Here is a 21793-nt window from a genome sequence, read left to right as displayed (position 1 = left end):
CAAAGATTTTTTTTTAATACAAGATAAAGAAAGATCAAATTTGCGTATTCAATTTTTCTGATCAAATTGTTTTTGTATGTAAATTGTTATCAAATATAAAATATAAGTGAAAGAATTCTATGCTGTACAACTATTCTAAAATAAATCTAAGTAAAATAAAACTATTCCAAAATAAAAGATAAATTTATTATTCAAATAATAGATAATATTATCATTGCACTATGTAATTTGTTTCAAATGTCTTCTGAAAATGTTCTTGAAGCTCCTTTAAATTTCTAAAAACATCTTCTTTGGGTATATTGATCTCGTCAATCTCATTCTCATGTTTAATCAATAAAGCATTCCAACCAGCATTTTTCGCTCCAAAGTAATCATTGTCCAGTTTATCACCAATATGCATTGCTTCCTGAGGCGATATTTCCTCTTCTCGAAGATGCTTCACTAATTTTAACGCTTCCTCGAATATTTGTAAGCTCGGCTTTTCCACACCGAGATTATATGAGGTCAAAACAAAAGTAAAATATTGGTGAATTTGAGCATCCTTGAGAATTGATTCTAATTGTTCATCAAAATTCGAGATAATACCCAGAATGATATTCTTTTTCTGCAGGAAACTAAGTAAATCAATGGTACCAGGATATTTGTGCCAGCATTTGCCGGTGCTGTAGCAACTTATCAGACTGTCGGCAACCTGGAAAAGAAAATAATAAATAGTGTCAATGATCATAAAGAAAATAAAAATTTTGAGATTAAATATTTAATATATAAATACATACGTTTATAAATAAAATATATATACATATGTTTATAAATAAAATTATAATAATTATATTAAATTAAAATAGATAATAAAAATGTATGTGTAAGGCTAATATTACATTTGTTGTACGACAAATTTTTTAAGCACAATGATTGGCTGAGGGATAGAAAACTTCTAAAGATTCAAAAAATTATTATCCCGCAGGCAATCAATAATGCTTATGCAATCAATAATATATGCTTAAAAAATTTGTCGTACGACAAATGTAATATTAGGCTAAGATTTCATTGATTTCCATTTGCATTAAAATTAGAGTAATAGAATAATATATATCAAGAATAAATAAAAAGTATAGAGAAAATAAAACAAATATTTTAAAGATAGAAGATATATTTATATATATATATATATATATATATATATATATATATATATATTTATTTATTTTACAATTGTTACAAATTCATATGTGTATCATTGTATCTTTTTATAATAATCGTTTATACTACCTTGTTCAATTTGTCCTTTGATACAGAGGCATGCTGATCTCTAAATACATTATACACAATTGTTCTCCACCAATTCTCCCATCCCAAACCAGTGTGCTTGCCATATATCGGGTGTTCCTTGCTAAGTTGCACGAAATTGGTTTTGAAACTTCGCGCTAATTTTTTGGGCTCGACGAGTAAACCATGCTGAGAACCAATTTCGCTGTAATGCTCTTCGATCTTCGTCATCAACAACGTGTCGGTCACGTCGAAGGTCACAAGACGAGGCCGAATACGATTAATCATATTCTTAATAAATTTCAGATGATTCTCAATAATTTGAAAACACTTCATACACAGATAAGAGCTAAAGGCACACAAGTTGCAGCCGCAAATATGTAATATATACTCGTATACACAACTCACAGACGGAGATGCCAGTGATATCTGGCGATGAAGACTTAAGTCCGGTTATCGATCTCTGTTGATGCAGTGTTATCATCATAGACATAAAAGTACCTAGATGTTCATATTGCTTACACTTTCTACTCTGCTCTACAGTGCTCTTTTTCTCTCTCTCTCTAACGCTCAAATATATATATTTAACTGCATTTAAACACATTTGATAATATATTAAAATTCATTTACATACGTCCTTTTATATTTTTTATTTTATTATGAATTTCTCTGATCAACATAATATATAAATATATTAATTTTACAGCAGTCATTATAGTTTTATCATTAAAATTTTATATATTTGCACAAACGAGATCGATTAAAATGGAGTAATTTTGCCCTTATTTTACTAAAAAACTTGTTATATCAATATGGAGAGAATTGTTTCTTTATCTTGTTTTATCGCTATTACTTCTATTTATAAGAGACTAAATTTTAACTAACTTTAGTAAAGAAAAAAATAAAACAATTTTTTAATCAATCTAAAAAAAATGTTATATTTCTCCCTATATTAAGAAAATTTCGTTTTCATAACGATATCTTTTTTTTAATTCATAATCAAATAAATTAAAGCAAAATGTTTTAAGCAGAGAATAAAATTAAATTTAAAGATTAAATTAGAGATACAAATTAAAGGAACGATCAATTTATAAATAAATTGATTTATTACAAAGTTGTACATGGATACAAGGTGGCGCATTTCTTTCTTATTATATAAAAAGGATCGATCGTCCCGTCTGTTGCACAATATTCCGGTCAATGAGAACCGACGAGATTATCGTCGACGATATAATAATAATATTCCCTATAAATATACACAATAATTGGAATTACTTTATACATATATATGTAATGTAATAACTATAAATATAACGACGTAATAATAATAATATATAACAAATATAATATTAAATTGATTAAAAAATTCATTCGTTTTAATTTATTAATATAGTATATTAATTTAATGTTTCCATTTAACTTTATCAAAACTGTGTAGAAAAAAACGAATGAATTTCTTTGATCAACATAATACATAAATATATTAATTTTACGGCAGTCGTCAGTTTTGTTATTAAAATTTTATAATATATTTGCACAAACGATCAATTAATGGAGTAATCTCGCCCTTATACATATACGCATAAGATATGCACATGTGTGTATGTGCATATATATATACATACACATATACATATCTCAGCGTAAAAAGTTATTCAGATATATTGGTCAGTCTCACAATCGTTATTTTAGATATTTTTTGTTTTTGCGAAATTTTACGTTCAATAATTGCTTAAATTTTTCAGAAAAGTTTATGAAATTTTGAAATTTTTAGTTATTTTGACAGATATATATTTATAAAAGAATTACATATATATATATATATATATATATATATATATATATATATATATATAAAGCTATTTTTTGTATGTATGTATGTAATATATTATATTTTTATTATTGAAGTTTAATATAAAAATTTTTCAAAATCTCCAAAAGGCTTTAAAGAATATGAGCGATGTAAACTATATAACGGATTTGTGCGGACATTCAATAATTAAATTCTCTTTAGATTTTTTATCAATTAAATTGTAATACGCGAGAACACGCGCTTTTATTATAGTGAACATTTTATTATGCTACTATATATATATATATATATATATATATATGCAGTTTTTACAAATATTTATTAAAAAATGCATATATGTATCTATACATATATACACACACACGCATATATATATATATATATATATATATATATATGCGTGTGTGTGTGTATATATATATATATATATATATATATATATATATATATATTTTTTTTTTTTTAATTTTTTTTTTCCAACAACTCCCATCAACTTTTATTAGAACAATTATAATTTATTATATATTTTATACATACATACATATATATATATATATATATATATATATATATATATATGTATGTGTGTGTGTGTGTAAAATTTCTAATTAGTTTTGAAAATAAAACAAAATATATAATACAAAGTTATATAATCAATTTGAATTAAAAAATTCTTTTTTTTTTTTAAACATTATTATCGCGTGTTCTCGCTAATTATTAATTATACAAGTATATAAAAATTAAATGTTTGTTATCATGATATCAATAATCTGTTGATGAAGTAAAAATTACACATAAAATCGCGAACATTACATTGACGATATTGTCAATAGAACCAATGATATAAAGGGCTGATACATGATTTCCAATTTATTTTATGGATTCCGTATATTTTTCTTATTATGAATAAGAAAAATAGCGTTTTAGAATCATAATCCAAAGAGAAAATAATATTTTTTGTTGCACAATTTTATAATAAGTTTAAAGTATAATTATTTTTTTAACTGTAAAATCACATTATTGATTTTTCTAAAATACTTTGATCATAAAATTTCATTTTTACTGTAAAATTACATATACAATTATGATGTATACAATAATTTTATAATTTTGTCTCTAATTTTTTTAGAATTACAGAATTTTTGTAATATGATATTAAAAGAGCGTTCTTTATTTAAATAACTTCGTTGATTTTTTGCTCCTTTTACAATTGTCTTCACAATCTTTGTATGTAATTTTAAAGTTATTGTATCTTTATATATTATGTATATTTTATTCATTTTTAATTTTTTATTAAATTACTAATTTAATAAAAAGTTGATTTATTAAGTAAATCTTTGTATCCTGTACTCTTTTGCGTGTATATACACAATATATCTTCATATCTTTCTCATCACAATAGAATTTTAATTTTAATTTATTCTTCTCCACTATTGTGAAAACTCGAGTATTTTCTTAAATACTCGAATATTTTTCTATTATTATATTGATACGCCATTTATAACGCCATATTTATATAATTATTTTGCAATTCTTTCTTTTAATTAATATCATTGATAAAATTATTATTAATATAATATTAGCTAATTAATATCAATCAATTAATATATCACATATCAATATATATATATATATATATATATATATATATATATATATATATATATATATATATATATATATATATTTACTAATATAATTAATCAATATCAATTTAATAGCTCTAACATTATATCAATTGATTACTTAATAATACAAAAATGCACAATTTTCACCATGTGTTGATAATTATTATCATCTCTATTATCTCTTAATCATATTTTTTGTTTATATGTTAAAAACAATTATATTCTATAGAAATCATGAAGCAACTTTACTGATTCGTATAAAAATATGTATGTCTACACAATTTATGTATATAAATTACATAGAAAAGGAATATTAAATTTAATTGCGAGAGTCGGCTTATCAAATAAATAAATAAAACAATATATATATATAATCCAGACGGAATCATAGCAGTTCTTTTTAGCTTTATAAAACATTAAATGTTAAATTTAATTTAAAAATGTAAATTTAGACTTAAATATTTTTTAATAAAAATATTAAGTGCTAAATTTTCATTTTAAATATAAACTTATATTTAAGTTTGTGAGCTATATGTGATTCAGTCTCGATTATCACAAATATTAACTACGATAAATCATAATCATGGGGAGACGATATAATAATTATCAGTATTATATATTTCACAGTAAAGAAATAATAAGAGATCATACAAGAAATGTACAATTGTGATCTATCGCGGAAAAATGTGATTTGATGTTATCCTTTGATAGATCAAACTTTTCGATGTTTGATTATGAAAAAACTGTTATCGCTTCCTGGTTATTACGATTGTCGGTGAGTTTTCGCAAATATATTTCGATGGGCAATTTAAACGAGCTTTTTTCCTCGATTTTTCAATGTTTTTGCGATTTAATGGCGGATCGAAAAATTCGAGACCGAGAACTTTGCATTTCAGGAAACTTTGTAATATATAAATAATTATATATAATTGCCGGCAATTATATATATTTTTTAATTAAAATTTATGTTTTAATTTTAGTTAATTTATATAATATTGATGTTAATATATAATTTTATTAAATTTTTAATTTGTTTTGATACTATAAAATTTTAATTTAATTTTATAAAATAAATATATTTTTCGTGTTTTCATTATAATGAAACCTCAAATCTCAATAATTTTGATTACTATTTGGAAGAATTTTACAATTAGCTCTAGTTCCAATTCTTTTCTTGCACAAGATAAAAAATAATGACTCGCGTAGCACTGGACGGGACCGATAATGTCTATTGCACATTTCTTATTTTTATAATAGATCAAATCCAAACACTTTAAGCCGAGAGTCATTATATTTAACTTTTCTTCTCAAATATGTAATGATTGACAGATCATGTGGTTCTCTATATCCAAAATGTGAGACAGAGAAAATATATTTTATTTTTTGAGTATTTAGATATTTTATCATCGCATATGCGATATGTATCACACTCTTTAAGAAATGATTAAATACAATAAAATTCTTGATAAGTTTTGAAAAATTGGCGCTTAATTCCACAGATTTTTGGATTTTCAATTGGTTATCAATTCTTAATTTAATTAATTCTCGATGCATTGATTCTTGGGTCTATAGATACATAAATCTTGACTTTATTGAATCTGTTTAAATATTAAGTTGATTGTTCGAAATTTTCTTATAAAGTGATAAAACAAATAAACAAATTTTTTCATCAACTTCATATATCAAACAGATTTCAATTATTTTCATTCATTGCAACAGACATATATTATTTCAAACTATTGCATATCATCAGTTTTTTTCTTCTTTTTGTGCGTGTAATTAAACAAAAAAAACCTGAAAACAACCCCATGATCACAGTTGCGACTTGTCCTCAGCAGGTACTCGGCTTGTACATTCTTTAGCCCGTTTTTTTTTCTCAGGTTTAGCGTTCAATATCAAGAGAATAGTCAGAAATTATTAGAACTATTTTTATATTAAATGACTCTGACTTGACATTTCCGACTATCTTCTTTTGTTCAATAAAGATTTGTACAGTTATCATCATTTATTGATTTTGTGATCAGCTTGGAATCAATCTTTCATTTTCATTAATAAAAAATTGATTACAAATCGGTAAAAAAAAATCTACAGATGATGAAAGGCAATCTGGAAGACCTTCTATAAAATCAGTATTGAACAAATTTTTCGCTAAACATGTAATTAAAATGTGCCCATCTTTTCTTTATTAACTAGGAACTAACAGTTTTTACTTATTTACTCCTCTTTTCCCTCCTTTTGTGTCTCTCTCTCTCTCTCTTCTTTCTCTATAGAAATATCTCTAAGTATCATATTCTCTAAAATTACCTATCAAAAAATTCGCTGGTCCAGTTTGCCAATCTGATTGCCACTTTCAATTTGTCTATCTAGATCTATCTCCTTTTTTCCTCTGTCATTTTTTTTTTACTAATACTGTCTAAATACAGACTTTGTCAATCGCCCTGCTGTATGTTTGTCTTTATTTATTGCTATCGATTTGGGTCATCAATGTAACCGCTATTTATTAATTTACGTCATGGAGCGTCGCGTCGTAACTTGAAAGTAAATGCAAAAACCCGTTTCTTTTTTTCTTATTTTCACATTTTTGGACCCGGGCGAGAATAGATTGGCAGCTTGGAGCTTGTACAAGGTGTCCTAAAACAACTATCAAATATCCTTCTAAAAAATCAACTCTATTAGTTAATTTAGATTATTTTTGTTTCGATAAAAAATGTCGAAATTCTATGAATTTTTCACCCTACATATATTTGTAATTAAATTTTAAATTATTAAGTCGTATATGAAAAATCTTATTTTTATATTAACAAAATTTTCACATAATTTATAAGGAATATAATGGATAAAGATTCTTACGATTTTGACATTTCTCATATAATGAGAAATCATTTTCATAATCTCACCTTAATTAAATGTAGGAAATTTAGAAATAAAAGGAAAAACGATTAATTTTACAAAGAACCTTAAAAACTTTAAGAATTCAAGAAATTTTTAAGAGCAAATTTCTTACACAAGTATCTATAGAGCTGAAATTATATTTAAAAAGTTGAAAATTTTAAAACGCAACATTTTATAAATACAATAAATAACTTGTTTTAAGTTAGACTTTCATAGATAAATATTAGTTTTATAATCTTTTATCAGGATTGTTGGCTTTGGTTGTTCTAGCACATCTTGTGTACATTTTTAAGCAGTGGCACTTGAGTGTAGAAAGGCGAGAGCGCAAACCACCAATTCGAACCTGTTCGGTGTAAGAAATCTGAGCGTCTCTTACTTTACAATATCATCACAGTACTTTGATGTGTGTTTATATTGCTAAACCTTAAGACTTAAAGATTATCAGCTCGAAAAATGGCGGTTTACGTCAGTCCATCGCTTAACTTATTATTCTTAACATGATAAATTGCATCCAAATGGCATTTGAATCTTCAAAGTGAAGATTAAAATCCTTTCAGAGCCATTTTGCTGCCCGGGAATAGTGCATTTAATTAACTTAAGCTTAAATCTACCTACATATACAGGGTAACCCATATGTATTGCCCTAAATTAACATCTCAAGATATGCTAATTTCAAAAAGATGTTTTAAATGAAAAATCTTTAGATTTGAAAAGACAGAGAAAGTTTAGTAGTTATGAGATATTTTCCTCATAAATGATGCTACTTTCAAGGATTGAACATTTTCATAGTCATTCAGTGTTCTTTTATTATATGTTATTCTTTAATATTTTAGAATTACAGAATATTCCTTTAAAACCTTGAAAAGATTCTTTTATTGCATTAAAACAATAAATATATTTATTCTTATTTTTTATGTAAAATATTAGTTTATATAAATTATTTTTATATAAATGAGAAAATAAGTTTTTGTTATTTACTCAGCATTTCCGAATTAATAATGTTTAATAAGAGAAAATTATTTAAATGCTAAGATCAAAAATCTTATTTATATTACGTAAAGTTAAAATTCGAATATTCTTCACAAGGAAAAATCGTCTTGAAATTGAAATTCAAAGAATAGTTTAAGAATTTAAGAAAAGTTTAAGAATTTTTTTGTAATCTAAAATAACCTTTTCAAAAGAAAAATAAATATTGCAAGAGTTGAATGTCAAAAATTAGCCTATATATCTCAGAATTAAAAAGTAAAATTTTTCATTATAAAGAAAAAGTTCCTTTTCTAAATTGAAAATCTTTCAATTATAAAAATATTCTAAATTGAGATTTCACCTATGAATTGAAACCTGAGTAAAAAATTATTTAATGATTCATATGGATACCCTGTATATGTATAATATAAGTATGTACATATTTATGCGTATTTTTTCATAAGTAAAGGAATAAATTAACCTTCTAACCGAAGGGCCGACATTAATTGGAGACCGACTGGAGTGACTGATTACTGACATTGATAGTTTGCAAAGATTTACAATTCGATAATTGTTCAAGCTCTATGGACCTTACAGGTTCTTCCATCTCTACATCTTCCTTGATCTGAACATTTTTTGCCATCTTGCTTTCATACTGATTGGAAGACTCGTCATAACCGGAATCAGATGACGAATCACTGAATGTCTTGGTACTTTGTTTGGAATTAGTCTCTGTATTTGATGATGATGTAGATTCAACGCTATGAGCAGGACTAACAGATGCTGAACTGTGAGTAGGACTGACGGATGCCAAAGAAGCAGTAAGCTGCCGCCTGGTAAAACAGCTTATGCAAGGTTTGAGGAAAGAAGGGTACATTATAACCTCACCATTGGCACCTTTGAAGATGTTACCACAACAAATTACTTCCCTAAATAGAAAAAAATCCATAATAAGTACATTATGCCTTCTCGTTATTGACATCTTTAAAGATGCTATCACAACAAATTATTAAAAATACCAAGTAAATGCAAATGTATAAAAATATATATCTATAATATGAGAATATTTGTAGTATTTTTAAAACTCTTTATAATAATATCTACAAAATTATAATAATGTCTACAAATCTACAAAAAACAAAAAATTTTGAAATGTGATATGAATATATTACCTTTTGTAGTATGATAAATCGATGAAATTAACATTATCTTTCTCAATATCTTGATCTTCAGAAGAGAGATCCAGTTGTTTTTCATTAGCATTAATATCGTCGTCGTCGGAAGCGCTTTCTGATCTACTTGAAGTTTTGCCATCCGTTAATCTGTAATCTTCTGCAACAATAAATGGGAACATTAAGATATGCAAATATTAGCAAGTATTATTTGGATAGAAAATTTCCCATTTTTTCATTGTTGAACTATATATTAAAAATGAATTTAAAAAATTAATATATACACTTTTTTTCTATAATCTAACAATATTTATTAGATTAATTAATTTTGATTAAAAATAAATTCTAAATAATGAATCTAATATAGAATTATGTAATTATATTAAAAAATATATTGAATTTTTTATATTAGTGTATAAATAAAATATATAAACAAAATCTTGTTTCTAATTTGTAACTAACAAAAAATTGTGTAACTAACCGGTTAAATCGTCACTCATCGCCGGACTTTGTTCTCGATCTCCCTCTGTTTTGATGTAAATATGTTTTTTTTTAACGAGCTTATCAACTTTATCCTTAAGCTTCTTTTTATTTTTTGCTTTAAATTTTGTCAGCGACTTAATACCGGGACCGGCACGCGCATCCACAACCTGTACAAACAAATTTTTATTTTTGAGAAAAAAAATGATAATCTAACATTAGAGGATTATGTCTTCAAGTTTAGAAATAACTTTATTATATAATTTTTTTAATATTTTTTATAGCAACAAGAGATGCACATAATACAATTTAAAAAAGAATTAATATAAATAATGTGTATTCTCTTATTATAAAGTATTCAAAAAATAATATTAAAGTGTTTGTAATATTTTAACTGATTAAAATTTAGTAAAATATTTACTGAAAAATAATATATTCATATAATCTTGAATTTAAATTTACTATTAATATTAATATCAATTAATATAATAGTTTGTCAGGATTGATTACAAGATACTAACATGTTTCCAGTTGCGATTACTTCCTGAAGGTAGCTTTTTGAATCTCTTAACTAGAAGCACACATGCATTGCATATTTCACCACTACGCCTCTCCTCAAGTTGAAAACATGGCATAAAGTCATCCTCATATTTTTTACTGTCTGTAAATCTTGAACTGTAACAAGATTTATAAGAATTTATAATATATAAATGTGTGTATATATGTATGTATGTATGTATGTGTATGTGTGTATTAAAATAATAATATATTATTAAATTATACTAAAATAACATCAATATTTAAAATATATATATAGTTATTTTAATATAATTTAAAATTAAAAATATTATAATTACTATAATTTATTACAAATTTGTTATTATTATAATATAAACACACAGATATGACTTTAGCAATGTTTCTCTACCTGCTAGACTTGGCTTTACAAATGCAGCAGCCTGTACTAGATCGGTACACCTTTGGTTTGTGAAAACTGAACATCCTGTCTGCTATATGAATTACTATCGTTTCTGTAATTTAAACAACATATATGTAAATATATTATATTTATAATAATATAAACAATTAAATTTTATTTAATAAAATTTACGAGCTGTTTTCTTTTACTGATTTTATTATATTAAAAATTTAAATATGCATTATTCATCAAAATATAATTTGTTATATCTGTTTAAATCTTTTTTTACACAGTATAAATATTCCAAAAATTAAAACAAATATCAAAATAAAAAATTGTTAAAAGTAAAAATATACATGCACGAAATAACAGAAATTAAGATTCAACTTGAATGTAAATTAATTTATAAGAATAATTGTTTATAAATTGTGTTTATAGCTTTCATGGTATACATGTATATCAAGAATATTCTCATTTGCAATAAAGAATTAATTTAATAAAGAATTTTAATAAAGAATTAATTTATAAGAGATATATATGAAAAAATTGAAAATAAAATAAAATATTAAAATTTGACCTATTTTTCTACAAATCCAAAATTTTATAGTAATCTAAATATAATTGCACAATATGTTAGACGTGCCTGAAGTTCACGAAGTAATGAAGACGTAGAATTGCCCAAAAAATCTGATCGTAGTAATAAACACGAAAATAACATTAAGTCTGTATAAAATTTATCACGATAATCACTAATTTCATTGAGCGCGTTTACGATTAGCTTCATGTTTCGTCGAAGAAACGCAAAAAAAGTCGAGATTCGAACTTCTCGAAGTTAATGGAAGCAACTGCCACAATGTCGACGTAAATCGTAATCGTTATCCAAATGTATCAAAAGTGACGCCGAACACGATTACACGTGTGTCTCCTTCCAAAATAAGAATATCTGTTCCTTTCGACGCTTTTTCACCTTCTTAATCTTCTTTCAAAATTAACTATTATAATTTACGTCGAAGATGTGTAAAAATTTGTATAAATTGTCGAGTATAAAAATGACGCCGTTTTAATCCGACCACTTATTCTTCCAAAATATACATGGATATCTCTGTCCCTTTGGGATACAAGCAACGCTCTTTTCTCAATAACTCTACGTTTTAATTAACACCGTCGATATCGAAACAAAAAAATCACTTTAAACAAGTGTTCCAGAAATAACGCCGATTCTCGACTCGGCCACTTGTTCTTCCAAAATGGAAGAAAAAAATCTGCAAATCGTCTCTCGCTGTCTTGACAGAGCAGCACTTATCCACTTTCCTAACACTCGCCGCTTTTCCTTCCACCTTATTTAAGGTGGCAATAATCGCAGACTTGTTTAACATGTAACGTAATATTTTTAGATAAACACACAGACGCTTGTTTACGATATCGATGATACGCTCTCTCGACAGCCGCGACGACGTGCAAGAAGCGTGGCTATTCTATCCACGCACCGGGTAGCGTCACCAAGCGGCGCGCGCATGCGCGTCCTTCGTTCCCCCTCCACGCTCGTCACACTTGCGCAAGCGCATCGCTACTCCCCCCCTCTCCCGTTCCATATCCTCGTCGAACACTTTAACTACGTAATTGTAAACGCTGTATTTTGCGTGTTACCTGTCCCCCTTGCGAGGGTCTTGCCTTGGGAGGGTCTCGACTTCCCCTCGAGCGATTCCAAAACCATTAACATAACATCTCGGTTAAACTTCACTCGACATTGTCGCCAAATTCCCTCTTCTCTTTGCTCTGTCATTTCGCTTATCATTTCGCGCGAGTCAAAGCATGACTTGAAGTTCCCTCAATTTGACAGAACGAAGTTATCTGTTAAACTTTACTCTGCGCTGTTCCTACAGCGTGAAGTTTGCTCGTCGATCTGAGAGGACAAAAGTTTTACTCGCTCGCGTACTCGTAAATATCGATTTATCTAGTTCGAGGAATATTTAAACAATTTATGTTTCATATTCGAAAATCCATCTTTATTGATGACGTTCCATCCGCTATCACTTCCTATCCCTTCCAAGCTAAAACACTTTCGATATCGTCGTCTAAAAAAAAAAGTATGAGTGCTCGAAAGTTACGCGACACGTAGAAATGTCTGTTTTAATGGCATTTAGCAATTTATATGAAATGATTTGAACATTTTCATTCATTTATCGCACATGTATTATCGCCAAGCGGTTTGCCGAGCTCTCGCGAGATGTTGTTTACCGAATTTTAAAAGCGGGTCAGCGACGTCACGATCAAACGAGCAGCCAATAGGCAAAGAGGCCGAGCGGAAGGTGTGACCGAATTCACGATCTCGATTGGCCGACAGCGAGAGATCGAGAGAGAGAGATGTAGACATGCACTCCCAACAAACTCGTTCTCCTTCGGAACTGACGAGTGCGCACGTGCACTCGTTCACGTATCCATCGTTTGCTAACGAAACACTTTCGAATGACAAGGTTAGAGTACCGACAAGTACTCTCGCAAATAAAAGATTCGCTTTTATTGCTCCAGAATGTAAAAGATTTCAGATCATGGTCTATTTTTCTTTTTTCTTTTTTTTTTTAAATGAGATCTACGAAAATTTCGTAATTTCAGAGTATCCGAGTTATAAAGTCAAGAGTATCCAAAGTTATAAAAACGTAAAAGTTATATAAATGTAATATACATCCCAGAATTATTCTCAGACTCCAAAAAATGTGGACCAACACTTTGGTTGGAAAAGGATAGCCGATGCGATGGTCCGAATAAATATTATTTTTATACAGATTCTTTTTTGATTTTATAATTTGATTTAATCCAATTTAGCAATGAAAAAATGCGCGATTTTTAGGAGCTTTGTTTACTGCGAGCTGTATTTTCGATCGTTAATCAAGGCTGACCGATCTCTCGAAGCCCATCGTTGATAATGGTGCAACATACGATTGCATGTATCTCATTGTAAGATAAGGGAATTCGTATTAAATTACTGATAGCTACTAATTAATTATTTATTTACATATGCGCGAATCTTTATTTTTATCGCGAAATTTTTATACGGATAATTCTAAAAATAATGTATATATTTTTAGAATTTATATATTTAATATTTTTAAAATTGTAATTCACTTATGTATGTGTTTATATTTACTTCTACATCTTAAATATCGATTTTGTGAATTTTCGAGTTCATAGCTTTGGTTACACGAGAAATTTTGCCGAAAGAAAATGTGGATAAACGTATGTAAAAAAAAAAAAAAATAATAATAATAAAACAGCGTTATTTTGAGAACGCGCAGCGCCTCACATAATAATTCGCACGTTGCACTCTGTTTTGTGCTTTGTGCTATTTTTAGCTCATCCATGTTTTGTCGACATGGCATCGCTGTTTTCTACATTGCGCACTTCATTTCTTCTTTCCCTCCCTCGCTTGCTTTTACCGGTTTTCGCTGCAAATTCTTATCAAATTAAATCGCTTCAAATTAACTGTATTGTAAGATTATATTGCTGGATCTCATAAATCCGTGATTCTGAAGTTTCGGTTGAATTTTATAGATTTTTGGTTCACAGATTTTTAATTTGACAGATTTGATAATCTCTAATGTCCTTTATCGATTAACGAAAGTTGATATTCCAAGAGTGTCTACGTGTCTATTGAAATAGTCTATTGTGATTATTAACAAATATCGAGAAACTTGCGCTAATTATTATATGATATCGTAAACTATTAATGATTATACACTATTTTTAAAATTCAAAAAATTAGAAAAGAAAATAGAAAGAAAGTGGTGCTGTATCTTTTAAAAACGAAACAGATATATCCATAAAAGAAATACTCTCATCATTAATTAAAGAATTGCAAAGCATATACGTTTTTCTTCATGTTCTGGTGTATTCCGATATTTATTAAAGTCATTATAGATAAACTAAGAATCTCCAACAGATTTACAGGTATAATGAACTATATCTTATCTTGATTAAAATTGAGAAATAAATAATCTGGAAATCTGGAAATAAATAATTTCCAATATTTAGAGGTAAAATAAAACGGCACGTGTTGTGTTTACTCAGAGTTTTCGACAAAAATTGATGCATCTGTCTCTCTAATACACTATGCATCTCTTATATATACATATATATATCTCCTTTAAAATTAATTTTATATCTTTTTAAATTAATTTTAAAGGATATATATATATATATACAAGGTGAACCATTTTAACTTACCCACCCCAATAACTTTTTTATTTTTGAAAAAAATGTAATTTGCAATTAACAATTACATTTTTTTTTTCGAAACAATTATGTGTTTTCTTTACACCAATTGATTCCTCTCATTATTTTGTACATAAAAGTATTAAGGTAAGATAATCGGAAAATGAATTTTACAAAATATTTTACGGTTTATGTAAAATTAAGAAATTATTTCAAGCCTCATAACTCAAAAAGTACTTAACGAAAAGGTACTTATAGTGTTTTGGAAAGCTCTCGAGATAAGCTACAAGAATATGCAATGAAAAATAGTAGGTTCCATTTAAGAAATTGAAGGTGATCTTTATGTGACCTTCAAATGACTATCCAAGGTCAAATTTTTGCCACCATCTTCTGTTCCCCTCGAAGTCAAGCAGCTTTTATTTGAAACATTTTGTTGTACATTCAAAAATAAAAAGTTATTGGGGTGGGTAACTTAAAATGGCTCACCCTATATATATATATATATATATATATATATATATATCCTTTAAGATTAATTTCTTCAATGACCCATCGCAGAAATTAGCCCCTTCGTGGGAAAGAATTGGCGTTCAATGCGTTGCGATTGCGCGTGCGCATGCGAAGAAAAATGCTAATGCGCTTTCCCCTCATCGCGCACAAAGTTGACGGCGTACGACAGGACGACGAAAGGGGAATCGAAGGGGGTGTACGGGCGAAAGGACGTGTACGAGCGTGGCCGCGACATGGCGCGTGGCGGACGCCATCGTGGCCCTCATTCCCCTCTCTCTCCCCCTTCCCCCTCCCGCCAATCTACGTTCTCATATGGTCAACAGCATGTAAAACTGACAGAATTCGTCAACATCATCTTCGTTGCGCAAATATTAATCGCTGCGCAATTTTTTCGAATCGTTCCTAGAGATGTAGGATCTTTTTTTTCTTTTTTTTTAAATTAAACTTATATATGAATAGGAGGGGGAGGCTATCTTCAAGTATAAACCGCTCGACAAAAGTAAAACAAAGCTAAATTGTAATAATAATGAATAAATTATTGAGAAAGTATGTATTAGCGTTAAAAATTGGTGAAAAAAAATGTTAAGAAAGGCAAACGGTTAAACTTTAATGCTTTAAATTTAAACTCTTAACTGTTAACTTCAAATCATCCGTGCGGCTAAAGATAGATAGGTAGGTTAGAGTTAGGGGTTAGGTTAGGTTAGATTACGGTTGACAATCCAGATGAGAGGAGAGGTTCTGTTCTTTTTAGCCGCATTGTAGACATCGCGCTATCCTATCATTAAATGCAAATGAAATAAATGTACGCAACTGTCGAGCGTCACCTCTCTCCGAAATATCGAGGGCGAAAATACGGAGAAAATTCATAAAGTACAAAGCGCGGTCGAAGCGCGAACAGACCTGACGTGTTATATACCATGGCTCGAGCCAACCGTATGATAACGGCGGCGGCATGCGCCATGACAGATGATACCTGCGACGCTTCACGCGCGGTACATATGACACAACCGTACACATGACGCGCATATTCGTATATTACAATCGCGAGGGATCGCGCGCGCGAACCGCGCGTACGCTCGAGGAGTCACGAGGGCGACGACAAGGCGCGTGAAAACGCGCAAAGCTGTCGCGTGAATCCGCGAGAAATCCGCGCCATAACCACGAGAGACGAGGCGAGAGAGAGAGAGAGAGAGAGAGAGAGATTCGCGTTCGCGACGAATTTTCCCCTTGACAGAAGGGGAGTCGCGTGCGAAGTCACCGGGTCGCGGAGCCCCGCGACGACGACGACAACGGCAGCGACGATGACGACGCGGTTGCGGAAGTCGCGACGCGACAGGTCGGTAGCCGCGAACATATTTGCCAGCCGCGCGGCGCGTATCGATATGTATGACAGTTCGCGCCCGGGGACAGTTTCGCGCGACGCGTCAGCGCGTCGCGCGCTCGCGCCGCGATCCCGCGGACCTTTTCCTTGATAAAGCCGGCGCTTGGGAAACGGACACTTACCTTGAGACTCGCGGGACAGGTGACGGCGGCCGGACACTTTTGAGACGAGCCTGTTTTGCGCACGCTCTTCGCGCTGCGCACGTACGCAGTGCTGCCAGGCGCGTTCCCCGGACGCCGGGGAGGTTCCGTGGGGAATAACGCTAGGGAATAATAGCGTAAGAGTGCAGTCCCACGTAGAAGAAAAAGCGGAACGGAAAAGAAGTATAGTGGGGGTAACCAATCAGAACGTTTCTCCAAAAGATATATCTGTTCCGATTTTGAATAACCGGGTTCCCCATGTACCGGAAAAAGCGGAAATAAGTAAGAGTAAAAAATTATTTTTTATGAATTATAGTTAACAAGAATAATAAATTTTGTAAAAAAATATCTTTTTATAATAAATGGAAAATTCCAATGGAATATAATTTACGAAAAAACAAAGCTAATTCAGAATTATTGTAAATTTTAGGTTGGAATTTTTTCCGTTTTTGCGTAAAATATATTCCATGGGGAACCCAGTCATATAAAAGCGGAATGGAATAAAGAACTTTATAATAATATAAATTTAACAAGAGAAATATATTATTTTAGTGTAATTTTGTTATGTTTTTATATTTTGTGAAAATATAAAATTAAACTAAACTATTTATATGAAACAATGATAAAATTACATTTTATATTGTAATAAATATTTTATTCAGAATAATATATTTTCACCTAATTTAATGTTAAGTGTAATAAATTGTTACAAAATTTAATATATATATCTGAAAATAAAACACACACACACATATTTTATATTATAATAAAAAAATTTACCGATGACATTATTATTTTATATAAAAATAAATTTATAAATTTTATTTATGAATAAGAAAGACTAGATATGCTAGGTATGTACATACATACGAGAACGCTAGGTATGATGTCTTTTGGAGAAACGTTCTGATTGGTTACCCCCACTACACTTCTTTTCCGTTCCGCTTTTTCTTCTACGTGGGACTGCACCCTAATACTCTAGGGCCGGTATTCATAGTCCGTTCTTATATTTAAGATCGTCTTAAGAACCCATTCAACCAATCAATGACCGCATTGCAGCTATTTGATTGGTTGAATGGGTTCTTAAGACGATCTTAAATATAAGAACGGACTATGAATACCGGCCTAGGCCAATCAGTTTCCGGAGAGAGGAGCGGGTGATTGGCTCTCGTTAGAGTCCCTAGAATATAGAGTCTGGCCACGGTACGTGTCTCATCTTATTCGTCGAAACGAAATTTGTAAAAAAATGGCGGAACCAATAGAAATTGTTATATTAGACAGCTTATTAGAACTGTTATTGGGAATTGTTATTGTTATAAGGAAGTTTAATATTTGAAAAAGAAGTGGGACAAGAAAATCACAAACAATTTTTATTTATTTAAATAAGAAAATTATAACAATTGTACTCTCTTTTTATCAATTTTTAAAAAATAAAAAATTAAAAAATTAAAAAATTAACTTTCAATAATAAATTTAAAAATTTCATTACTTCTATAGTTGAAAATTATATTTTAAGAGATGATAAATGATAAAAAAATAAATATACATTGGCATTTTGAGATATGTCATTCATAAACTGCCACCATGTTTTTTCAAAACTTCTAGATACGCTCATATATATATTGCTGCCATGTTTTTTCAAAACTAATCGAGTGGCCAGACTCTATATTCTAGGGACTCTAGCTCTCGTATGGTTTTGTCGCTTTCCATGTACGGGCCTTGAGAGATTTGCTTGAGAATGGGTCTTGTTTTTTTAATTTTACAATGTTTAGTATTTTTTCTTTAAATAAAAAAAACTTTCTTATAAGTAAAAAGAAAGAAATGATGTATAATATTCGAGAAATTGAGAAAAATGTATAGTTTTGAACTTCTCTTGATCGATAATCCTAATGAATTGATTTTGATTTGAAAATCTTGACAAGTGGAAGATATTAATGACACTTGCTGCAACTTTTGATTTTACATTTGATTAATGCTTAGAATATGTATCATTTATACATTCATAACACACACACAACGGAAAATTAAGGATTATATTTGTAGCACATAATTGTGTACTAGTTAAGAAACTTAAAAAAAAAAAGAAAAAAAAGAAACATTAAAAATGCAAATTTCTAATTAGAAAATTGTAAGAAATATCTTTGTGCATTGTCATTAATTAATTTTATTCCACAATATCAACTATTAAATATATACATTCTGTAATAAAATATACTTTCAGAATAAATTATTAAAAACGATTTTTCATCGAATTTGCCTGAAACTTTTGAACTGCATTCTCCATTATGTATGTCAACAATTTATCAACCATCAGTATTATCTGCCACCTAGGACTATACGGTGTATCATCCAACACTTCTTTGTACAAGCTACCTTGTGATGTCATGTGATATACTGATTGCAATGTGATTTGTGGCTTCTCTTTTGGAAATGTTGATGGGAGATGAAAATGTATGAGAAAATGAAAGTCTCGGTGCTCCAATAGCATACTAATCCAATTAAATTCTATTGCATCATATTCCAGTATGCTCCCACGTTGCGATACAATTAAAACTGTAATAAAGCTTTTCCTGCTCTCAAAACTTTGAACTACATTGTGTATCTGCAATGAAAGGCATATATATAAATATTTCCTGTAAACTGTATAATCTTTTACAATATATACACCTATAGTTTTATACCTTCTCGTCTATAAATTTCTTTACTTCAGGGACATAATCCATTAGATATTTACTAGATGGAAATGGTGGAATATGCAATGATTCGGGCCCACCGAAAATATCTTCTAAGGTCTTAGATAGATAAAGTTGTGGTATAATACGATTCCAATCTGGCCCGTAAAACGTGATAATGAGCATAGCTTCGTCATTCTGTGATTTATTAATACGTGGAGGTAATCGAGAATAATCCATAGCTATGCGAATCAAAAATCTTGCTTCTGTAGGTTTTGTTCCTAATGGTAACATTATCACTTCTATATCTTCTCTAGATATCTCTGTTTCACCAACAAGTGTGCTGTATTCAAATTGCAAACGATCTCCCTGCTTTCCAAGTAAATGTAGCTGGAAATGAAAAAAAAAAAGAGTTTGTTCAGATAATTAAATATCACAAATTCTTATAAGATCGAAATAACATATATTGAATTTTTTTGCCATTTGAAAATGCATATATATTCACAGACCAATGAAAACTATATAATGATAATTATTGCTTACCTGATGTTCTTTGTAATACAATAATAATTCACTCAGCACATTGAGTAATGCATCGGTGTCGTTAGGATTCCATTTAGTAAGACTAGGTATCCAAGTAGATAAAGTGTTAATATCTGGATCTGCTAGGAAATTTTGATCGTTAAATATAAAGTCTGGGCCCATCTCAGGATATTGTGCATCGAATAATACGCTCCAGACGAGATGTTCTCCAGCATAGGGAATTGATAACTTGAAGCAATCATTTTTGCTTTTATTACAACTCGATGAGACGGAATCCAATTTTATCAGACCACAACATACTCCTTGAAAAAATATAAAAAACATACTATTATGATGAAAAAACTAAACTTAATTATTGAATGTAATTAAGATATAACAAAGGTCAATGTTATAAACTTACCGAGTCTTTTAGTTTGCAAAACACGCTTCAAAAGCGGCTCTATATATGAATCTATAGTGCTCAAGAGAGGATGTTGTTGATTTAGCATCTTACTAGCAAAGTTAGAAATATTATAATCGCATAATCTAGATGAATCAATGTTCTAATATATTTTGGGCTGTTGTTAGACCAAATTCTTGATTTTTATTTCCAAAAGTATACACTGTATATGTATTTAAATCGAGATTTTCGTTATGTATCATTCCCTTTTATACAAAATTATTAAACAATTCACTGCTTATGTACATTTCAAGTTCCATATATTCTCTGCAATGATTCGATCAACGATTAAAAATTGATTCTGACAGAATATGTGCATATTATATAATGAAATAATTATATCAAGTATACTTCGTAAATCTTTAGACGATGCCGCCAATAATGTTGACTGCTCCTTGACATTAGTCAGTTCAGGTTAATTACAATAAACATTCACAATTTCAGTCAGTTTATTACTCTTTCTCGCTTCGTATTATTGCCACGAAAATGAGCGAGAAGACACATTTCCTGAAATTTAGGTTACAACCATAGAGTTTGTAAATTCGAGAAAGATAGATCAAGTACAAGAAATTTCTAAAAATCCCTAATCGATGGCCAATGAAATTCGACTAAATTCGGCGTTTTGCAAATTTAATTTTTCTTTTTCTTAAAAACATTTAACTTGATCTTTTATTGGAAAAATCCAGTAATTTCTTATTGCTACATTTATTATTTATTTTTTCTCTACGTATTTATTATTTAACTTTAAATAAATATAGCTCTA

At 29.2% G+C, this 21793-nt stretch overlaps 3 protein-coding genes and 1 pseudogene across 5 annotated transcripts in view; all 4 read right to left on the bottom strand.

The window, feature by feature from the left end:
• The window catches only part of LOC145964077 (F-box only protein 21-like), a 365010-nt pseudogene that overhangs the window by 278978 nt on the left and 64239 nt on the right, over window positions 1-21793 (bottom strand). The window lies entirely within an intron of this gene.
• LOC145963819 (rhythmically expressed gene 2 protein) lies at window positions 165-1750 on the bottom strand. The gene is made up of 2 exons (XM_083086073.1): window positions 1270-1750; window positions 165-691 (listed from the first exon to the last, which is right to left on the bottom strand). Exons 1-2 carry the CDS (start codon window positions 1600-1602, stop codon window positions 212-214), a joined length of 813 nt encoding a protein of 270 aa, XP_082942199.1. The 5' UTR covers window positions 1603-1750; the 3' UTR covers window positions 165-211.
• On the bottom strand, window positions 5305-17479 carry LOC145964009 (SIN3-HDAC complex-associated factor). Of its 2 annotated transcripts, none has more exons than XM_083086364.1 (6): window positions 17359-17479; window positions 11146-11248; window positions 10739-10892; window positions 10219-10387; window positions 9738-9897; window positions 5305-9494 (listed from the first exon to the last, which is right to left on the bottom strand). In XM_083086364.1, the coding sequence occupies exons 2-6, from the start codon at window positions 11217-11219 to the stop codon at window positions 9068-9070; spliced, it is 984 nt and encodes a 327-aa protein (XP_082942490.1). In that variant the 5' UTR covers window positions 11220-11248; window positions 17359-17479; the 3' UTR covers window positions 5305-9067. The 2 variants fall into 2 exon arrangements, with proteins under 2 accessions (XP_082942490.1, XP_082942491.1); XM_083086365.1 differs by lacking the exon at window positions 17359-17479 and adding an exon at window positions 11780-13785.
• On the bottom strand, window positions 19517-21572 carry LOC145964217 (BRISC and BRCA1-A complex member 2). Its single transcript, XM_083086695.1, has 5 exons — window positions 21382-21572; window positions 20992-21297; window positions 20592-20893; window positions 20058-20438; window positions 19517-19978 (listed from the first exon to the last, which is right to left on the bottom strand). Exons 2-5 carry the CDS (start codon window positions 21077-21079, stop codon window positions 19607-19609), a joined length of 1143 nt encoding a protein of 380 aa, XP_082942821.1. The 5' UTR covers window positions 21080-21297; window positions 21382-21572; the 3' UTR covers window positions 19517-19606.

Source organism: Camponotus vicinus, unplaced genomic scaffold (genome assembly GCF_025532165.1).
Source record: "Camponotus vicinus isolate PSW18456_S1 unplaced genomic scaffold, iyCamVici1.0 SCAF_13, whole genome shotgun sequence".
NCBI lineage: Eukaryota > Metazoa > Arthropoda > Insecta > Hymenoptera > Formicidae > Camponotus > Camponotus vicinus.
This window is presented reverse-complemented; position numbering and strand designations above follow the sequence as displayed.

Bases quoted from the DNA above. Each gene is read 5' to 3' on its own strand.
- LOC145963819 (XM_083086073.1), bottom strand. From the start codon at position 1,602: ATGAAGTGTTTTCAAATTATTGAGAATCATCTGAAATTTATTAAGAAT. The intron at 692-1,269 runs GTAGTATAAACG...TTTCTTTTCCAG, and splicing joins CAAAGGACAAATTGAACAAG to GTTGCCGACAGTCTGATAAG.
- LOC145964009 (XM_083086364.1), bottom strand. From the start codon at position 11,219: ATGTTCAGTTTTCACAAACCAAAGGTGTACCGATCTAGTACAGGCTGC. The intron at 9,898-10,218 runs GTTAGTTACACA...TTATTGTTGCAG, and splicing joins GATGAGTGACGATTTAACCG to AAGATTACAGATTAACGGAT. The intron at 9,495-9,737 runs GTAATATATTCA...TTTTCTATTTAG, and splicing joins GATTTATCATACTACAAAAG to GGAAGTAATTTGTTGTGGTA.
- LOC145964217 (XM_083086695.1), bottom strand. From the start codon at position 21,079: ATGCTAAATCAACAACATCCTCTCTTGAGCACTATAGATTCATATATA. The intron at 20,894-20,991 runs GTAAGTTTATAA...TATTTTTTCAAG, and splicing joins TTTGCAAACTAAAAGACTCG to GAGTATGTTGTGGTCTGATA. The intron at 20,439-20,591 runs GTAAGCAATAAT...TTTCATTTCCAG, and splicing joins TGTATTACAAAGAACATCAG to CTACATTTACTTGGAAAGCA.